The sequence below is a fragment of the Boleophthalmus pectinirostris genome, unplaced genomic scaffold (genome assembly GCF_026225935.1).
Source record: "Boleophthalmus pectinirostris isolate CB_2022bp ecotype Guang Dong unplaced genomic scaffold, ASM2622593v1 HiC_scaffold_4, whole genome shotgun sequence".
NCBI lineage: Eukaryota > Metazoa > Chordata > Actinopteri > Gobiiformes > Gobiidae > Boleophthalmus > Boleophthalmus pectinirostris.
In genome coordinates this window covers 18,573,180-18,581,160 of record NW_026571353.1, presented here as the reverse complement: position 1 = coordinate 18,581,160, position 7,981 = coordinate 18,573,180, and the positions used below count along the sequence as shown (strand labels likewise).

At 37.1% G+C, this 7,981-nt stretch overlaps 1 protein-coding gene across 1 annotated transcript; it reads left to right on the top strand.

The window, feature by feature from the left end:
• The first annotated feature begins 3,463 nt into the window (after window positions 1-3,463).
• slc14a2 (solute carrier family 14 member 2) lies at window positions 3,464-6,750 on the top strand. Its single transcript, XM_020920935.2, has 10 exons — window positions 3,464-3,864; window positions 4,523-4,582; window positions 4,665-4,830; window positions 4,970-5,159; window positions 5,250-5,378; window positions 5,510-5,702; window positions 5,864-6,011; window positions 6,140-6,274; window positions 6,349-6,398; window positions 6,485-6,750. Exons 1-10 carry the CDS (start codon window positions 3,841-3,843, stop codon window positions 6,707-6,709), a joined length of 1,320 nt encoding a protein of 439 aa, XP_020776594.2. The 5' UTR covers window positions 3,464-3,840; the 3' UTR covers window positions 6,710-6,750.
• Window positions 6,751-7,981: the final 1,231 nt, after the last annotated feature.

Here is a 7,981-nt window from a genome sequence, read left to right as displayed (position 1 = left end):
AACTCATCTTACATTTATTAATTGTTACCACTCAAACCAATTCTCATGTGAGCAGGCTGATCTAACGGTACTCTGTATAATATTCCAGGCAAAGCATTTACATCTCCATGGAGACAAGCAGGTGGCAGACCCTACACCAAAAAATGACGTAGTGTACCTTTAATAATATGCAAATCTAATCCAACATTTGTAAGAATTGATCTTATAATATGACAGAAATGTTTGAGGTGAAAATGAAACAATAATAGGTTTTAAAATAAGCAATGTAAAATGTGCAAATGAGCAAATGAGCTAATGTCTGGACAGAACAGCTAACTTTTGTTTCAGTAATAGAATTTATTTTTTCATTGTGAAGTAAACCTAATATCATATCATCTCATCATATCAATATCAATAACCTAATTTCAACATTGTGTTCCAGCCTTTAGGGGGCTCAGACTGTATATCACTGATGCAGCTATTGGAGTATATGGGAATCACAACATTGTACATTGTCAGAAACTACAAGTTTATGGGACTCTGCAGACTTGGAGTGTGCGGGTGTTAGCGTGCGTGCGAATGCATGACATGAAGACTTGGGTTGGCTGGGGTCCATGCAGCTGGAAGCCATCATAGGACCAATTACTTTTTGTCTTTTGCTCTCCTTTGCGCCCTGCTTTTCCCTCTGCACCGTCCTCATCTGTCTTTCCTTAAGCTCCTATTTTCTCTTTAAAATCTCAGCTTTCAAATACAATAAATTTAATGCCTTCCTTCTCATAAACATTAACTTTTGCCCATCATCGGAGCTCAGACCATTGGCGGTAACCTGTTGGAAACACCAAGCACACGAGTGAGGGGCAGTAATTGTAAACGCTGAGAGAGTTAATGAAGGCTGGAGGAGGAGGGAGGTTAACAGTATAAACAAATGAGAAGTGTAATGAGGATAAAGCACCACATAGAACAAGAGAGGCTTTGTATTCCCTTTCTCGTTCAAGTACAAGGTTAAGCATGCATAACCCAATACTTTAATACAACGCTTTAGAGCTGTAAAAAAAACACCAACACAGTCATAAGATAGTCATAACTTTTGAAACTATATTTTGTTCCCTCTACATTTAATGATTACTCAAAGTGAAGTCAAGGGTGTTTGATTAGCTGGATGATGTAAACATTTCTGAAAAATAAATTAATTAATTAATTAATGTAATAAATAGATACATAAATAATAATAATGATATTTGGGGTATGGTTCAACTGGTAATCTAGGTTACTTGCTTCTTCATGTATGCAAAATTAGTATTAAGTACACTGTCTAAAGGAAAAATAATACAAATACTAAAGCTAGTAATTGATTAATACAGACAGTCAGGTCCAGTTTTTGCTACCTCAAGCAAGACAGGCATTTTTACAACATTTTGGATTGCAAACATATTTTCTGATAATCGTTTTGGGAGAACAACAACAACAAAAAAGTGGCCACCCCATTTCAGATAATAATAATAATAATAATAATAATAATAACAATAATAATAATAATAATAATAATAATAATAATAATAATAATAATAATAATAATAATAATAACAATAATAATAATAATAATATTTATTATTATTATTATTTAGAAATAACCATAAATTTACAGCGTGTACATTATCATTTGTGCATAAACAAAGACAGCTGAATTCACTATACAATGGTAATTCCTTCAATTCAACTCCTGTGTGGGTTTAATCTGCAAATATTGATTCATGATGCTTCAAGGCTTAACAGACATCATAAAAAACAATCTGTGGATGAGACAATAATCAAATGTAGCATATAGGCTGCACATATAGTGATGGTGTTGGGCCACCCACTCTGCCCCCCTTCTTCACAAATACTCAAACAAATATGGACGCCTTGTGGCCTCTCTCATCTTTTGTGTATGAATGTGGTTTAGCAGCATACAAATGATGACAGGCTGCCTCTTCTAATATGGGCTAATCTGATTTTTGGAAGAATAGTCTTGACAGAAAAAAGGCATATGGCTGCACTTAAGAGTTGGTGTATATGTATTCAGTTCAGATGGGTACAGAATGGTCTTATCGCACATATTTATTAGTACTCTAAACATGCACTTTCCTCTTTTTCCACTAGATGTCAGCACTGTTCTACACTGTGGTTCTACTGCCTGCTCTCACTATTTTGAACAATGTAGGCATCGAGTAAACATTTGAGTAGGTTGTAGAAAATGTCTATTGTCACTTTAATATTATAATGTAACACTTGCCAGCACTATGCAAAACAGTTAACAAAAACAGTAATATAGACATAATTGATACTTTGAAGTGTATGACTATGGCAGAACGTTCAGCAGTTACCATGGTGACACAAGTTTTCAGATTGTCTGAAAACTAAAAAAAAATAAAAAATACTGCTCAGAGTATAACAGAGCGTTAGACAGAGGTGTGTCTGCAGTTAGCATCACATGCCCAGAGGGTGTTGATGGCATCAGCTGCCAAAGTATCAATATATTTAAATAAGGACAACATTCCTTCTTTCCTGAACTTGTAAAAATTACAGAAGCTTGAAATGCTTACAGCAAAAGATTAATTTGTTCAAAGTTAAAATACTTTTCAATCAGCACTAATTATGCAGGCCTACTTTAAGAAATGACCATACCATAGGCCAAAATACATCTAGCTGACTTCACTGTTAATGTCCCATTGTCCAGTTTGGTGCATGCACTTCTATATTCTGAAAGAAACATCAAAACAGCAAACATTACTTTGTCAATGCAACAAAGGAGACTTCCTTCAGTGGTGACCTGATGTCTGTAGTTCTAATGAGTTCTGGGTGGTGTCTGGAGTGTAATTGTGTTTAATGGCTAAATGCAGAGAGCACAAACACAGCCCCCGCTTACATAACTCTGTATCTCCAGGGATTTGATCAAAGATAACACTGGGCAGTAGCCTGTAATATTTGGCACTACTTTATTTTTCTATTTAATATATTAAATAAAAACTCTGTTATGTGGATGAGTAATGTCATTGCCAGTCTGACAAGTTGCATAAGAACATTTTTGCACTTCTGAGATGATTTGTATGCAGGCCTCATACTTGTCCAACAGCTCTTATCAGCTGCAAAGAAATGTCTATGCAAATGGATGATTTATATAACCAATATACAACAAGAGATGCTAGACATGCCTCGAAAGAGTCACAAATGATTACTTATATAATTCAAGTGCTCTAATCGCAATAGCACTTAAACGCAATTGCTACTACAGATCTAAGTTTCTATTTAATTCATCCGATTCATCATTTAATCCAAGTACGTAGTTACTTTTGCACCCCAGTTTATTTATAGTTGTGGTAACTTTAACTGGCACCATTTATGCAGTTTGTCTTTAGCTGTTAGACACAGATGACAGAGAGCCAGTGTAAGAGGCCCAGTCTGGGTATTGGTCATTCACCCTGGAATTTGGCAACAGCACTTGTTGTTTGGATCATGCCTCTCAAGTTAAATCCAGTGCACAGCTAGGTTATAATTCAAGCAATTCAACCAATAACATGATTAGTCTGTAGTGATTTATTTAGCAAACAAAATTTTAAAAGGGAATGGGATGATTTTTGACCTCTTTTTAACTTGGCTAAAAATGTTCTAGAAATATGCATGCATGTGTGTCGACGCAAAACAACTGGGGAGATAAGATTGGGATAAGATCAATGCTAAAAAATTCCTGCAGAGGATGAAGAAAGGAAGTGCGACAAAGAAAGTCAAATGAGAGGCTAGGTGTGCGACGCTATATAAGTTCAGAGAAAGTGTTGAACAAAAGCTCCAGGGGAAGCTGAGGCACCTGTGCTCATTCTGGGACTTATGACTGCGCAACACAGCTCTAAGGTAAGAGCATTTCACAACTCCATAACTGACTTTATAATTATCTGAGGCTATTTCAGGATAAAATATTTTTGTTTAAATAATCTGTAATATTGTTTTTTACAAGAATTTAAAATACTTTTATAGATGTACTTAGATTTATTTATTGTTTTCATCTATTTTATTATTTTAGTACTGCTTTTATGTATTAATTTTAATATTTTTATTCATTGATTTTATTATTATTATTTTATTTATTTATTCTATTAGTTTCCTTATGGTTGAAACATAATTCTGCAGATTTTTTTTTTTTAAGTAAAATGTTTTGCATTGCTATGTGAAGCACTTTGGTAACTGTTTTGTTTTTAAAATGTGCTATACAAATAAAGTTGCACTGGATTGGACTGGATTGGATGTACTTATTGGCTTTTAAAAATATTAGTGGAGAATATTGTGTTGAGAAATAGCAACAGGTTCTAGGAATATGTCACATATACAACAATACAAAATGTACTGTCAAGCAATATTGAATTAGATGTTTTCTTTAGTAGGGACCACTAGTGTTTTAGTTCATAAGGCACTCTGTTACTGTTGTCATAACAAGTTATGAAAAAGAAAAGCACACAATAGTTGTGATTAATGTAGAATTTTACCTATAAACCTGTCCCCTCATGGTCCACAGACTCCTTGCTTCTTTACTTCAGTAGTGCCACCAGTTTCGACTCCTGACAGCACCTCCACTGTGAGTAAATCAAACATACTATTAGTCAGGCACATGCAAATGATTACATATCTAACAGTGAGACACACTTGACTGACTCCAGGAGCTGCAGCCCCTCATGGCCCTTCCTGAAGTAAAGTCTGAGCAGTCAGACTATGCACAGCCCGAGACCGGCTCACCACACTCCATCCATAAGGTCCGCGCTTGCATGCTCAAGGGCCTCTCTTATTTTGCTGGAGATATGACACCCTTTGCTAAATGGATGGAGAGTAAGTCCCACAGCGTGAAATGATTTTTCCATAATGTTTATGCTATTACTATTCATATTACATTTTACCTTCATCATTTATAAGTGACTCTTTGATGGCTTTACTTGTCTGAGTCTCATGTCTGCGTCTTCGCATCCAGGGCAGTTTATTTTGCTGCAGCTGATTGACTGGGTGTTGCGAGGAGCTGCTCAGGTCATGTTTGTGAACAACCCTCTGAGTGGACTCATCATTTTTGCCGGCCTCATCCTGCAGAACTACTGGTGGGCTCTCAATGGATTCGTGGGGACGCTTTTCGCAACACTATCTGCTCTAATTCTGCAGCAAAACAGGTTGGGGTACATTCTTAAACAATAACTATTACTGACATATGTTTCTGACACAAAGATGAATAACACTGATTCATGTGCTGTCTTAAACAGAGGCGCAATAGCAGCAGGGCTGTATGGTTACAATGGTATCTTGGTGGGCCTCCTCATGGCCGTGTTCTCATATAAAGGGGACTGGTACTGGTGGCTTCTGCTGCCAAACATCTTCATGTCTATGATGTGGTGAGTTGACATAGGATTCATCCATCCCCCCTACTAAATATTTCTGAACATTTTGGTCAGTGGTTTACCACATCGGGGTCAGCTAAAAGTATTGTTCATTCTAAATTTTTTTTTTTCCCCCTTTTTTCCAGCCCTATAGTATCCAGTGCTCTAGCCTCCATAAACAGTCGTTGGGACCTTCCAGTATTCACTCTTCCCTTTAATATTCTGGTTTGTCTGCACATGGTTGCCACAGGACACTACAACCATCACTTCCCCCAGGTCCTGATCCAGCCTCGCTCGGAGCTGCCCAACATCACCTGGGCCGAGATAGATCTGCCAAAGGTTAAAGCTCACATTTTAACCTTACTGTTCTAATAATATATGAGCTTTTTTCTCTCTATCTTTTATTGGATCACTGCATTCCAGGGAGGTTAACAATATAAAAATGCTAGCTTATGAGTCTGTCTTTCATTTAAAATATGTACTTCTCTATTTGTCCACAGTTGTTTATGTCAGTGCCTGTGGGAATTGGGCAGGTCTATGGCTGTGACAATCCTTGGACTGGAGGCATTTTCATTATTGCTCTTTTTATCTCATCACCCATCACTTGCATTCATGCTGTTCTGGGATCAGCAGTGGGCATGGTTTCAGGTAAAAAAAAAACCAAACAATTATTATATATATATATATATATATATATATATATATATATATATATATATAGATATATAGATATATAGTTAGCAAGCTTGCCTCTTACCCTAATGTTCTTTATCCAGGTCTTGCACTGGCTGCACCATTTGGCGATATTTACTTTGGTCTGTGGGGATACAACTGTGTCTTAGCTTGCATTGCTATAGGAGGCATGTTTTACGCACTCACCTGGCAGGTTCATCTACTTGCCATCACATGCGGTAAGTTCATTTAGAGAAGAATCTTTTTTTAAATGCCCATCACAAACAGCTTATATTATTGTTTATTTCCACAGCATTTTTCTGTGCTTACCTTGGTTCAGCTATAGCCAACATCATGTCAAGGGTGAGTTCTCTTTTATTACATTTATTTGATCTATTAAGCATAGCACAAATGTTCAAATCTAATCTCATACATTATTGCTCTCTCAGTTTGGTCTCCCAGCATGCACCTGGCCCTTCTGCCTTTCGGCTCTGACATTTCTCCTCATCACTATGGGCACTAACAAGATCTTCAAGCTCCCTCTGGCCAAAGTCACTTACCCTGAGAAAAACCTGTGCTACTTTAAAAAATACAAAAGCAACAGAATAGGGAGAAGGCAGAGAAAGAAGATAGAGAGAAAGAGGACGAGCAAAAAGCTATTGAGAATGAGGTGATTAGAAATGAAAAGGAACAGCTGAGGATTCAGATTGAACAAATGGAGGAGGGAAATGATGTGTCAGAAAATGAGGAGAATGAACCACAACCTCAGGACATGACAGTGACTGAGGTCATATTGTAGGTCAACCCCAACAAGAAAACCACTGGTATCTACAACGATAATGCAATATCTATATCTAATGTTTTGTATATATACTATGTAAAATGGATTTTTATTGGAAGGTACATACTGTATATATGGACTACTACATTGTTGTGTATTCAAAAAATCAATTGTAAAAAGATGCAAAAAACCCAAGGCACTCACTGGTTAAAATAAAATGCCTTTATTAATTTACAGCATGTCTTAATGGACAACTTACAAAGTCCCAACGTGTTTCAGCCTATGGCTTTCCTCAGGGGAGAAACAGAACTGAGAGCAAACCATGTGAATTAAAGGTTGTATGGAGGATTTTTTTTTGTTTCAAATTGTCAATGATAGCATTATAGAGGTGCAGTAGCCTTGTAATTATGATGACCAAAAAAAAGAAAATAAAAATTAATCAACTCTGGACGTGGTGGGGCCAGCTAAACATTTGCCAATAGATAACAAGACTGCCTCGTTATCTGTCGACAGGCTGTCAATCAATCTCCCTACGTTTCTAGCGTAACTGACCTTGCCTGCGCGCCGCCGGTACGTGGTTTACGTACGCCTGTCACGCAGTCCACAGACGCAAGCCGCACAGACGCTGTTTACTCCACCAACGCAACAGTTCTTAGCGGCTTTTTTTGACCTATATCATCCTCGCAGTTTGCACAAAGTTTGTTGCAATGGCAGACAAGAATCCAGGAGCAGTTAGCCGCAAAAGAAAGTCAGTTTTTGAGATTGCTGAAAGAAGAAGACAAGGGGAAAAGCAGCGAAGCCAAACTAAGGTGATTCTTGAAGATTCATTATAGCGATGGTGCAACTGAAACAGACGCAGGGTCTAAAGGACAGGAGTGGGGGCAACATGCTCGCAAATGCTTGGGGGACAAACAGTCGCTGGATTACTCGTTCCTTGGAAAATCCTCTATACAACCTTTAAATACAAAAAAAAACCACCAATAGGGCTGCTCCATCTGGAAGAAGAGTAGAGATGCACCTGTGGACACCACCTAATAACACCACAAGATGGCAAATCAATTGTAAAATGTAACTAAAATGCACTGGTTTATTTGTTATATTGTATTTTATGACATTTTAATTTTTAATAAATTATTGTTATAATAATTTGTCTACTTTTTTGGTA

What these genes read in the sequence shown, in the direction of transcription:
- slc14a2 (XM_020920935.2), top strand. Translation starts at nt 3,841, where the DNA reads ATGACTGCGCAACACAGCTCTAAG. An exon ending in CTGCGCAACACAGCTCTAAG is followed by an intron (nt 3,865 to 4,522) that starts GTAAGAGCATTT and finishes CATGGTCCACAG; the next exon opens with ACTCCTTGCTTCTTTACTTC. An exon ending in ATCTTCATGTCTATGATGTG is followed by an intron (nt 5,379 to 5,509) that starts GTGAGTTGACAT and finishes CCTTTTTTCCAG; the next exon opens with CCCTATAGTATCCAGTGCTC.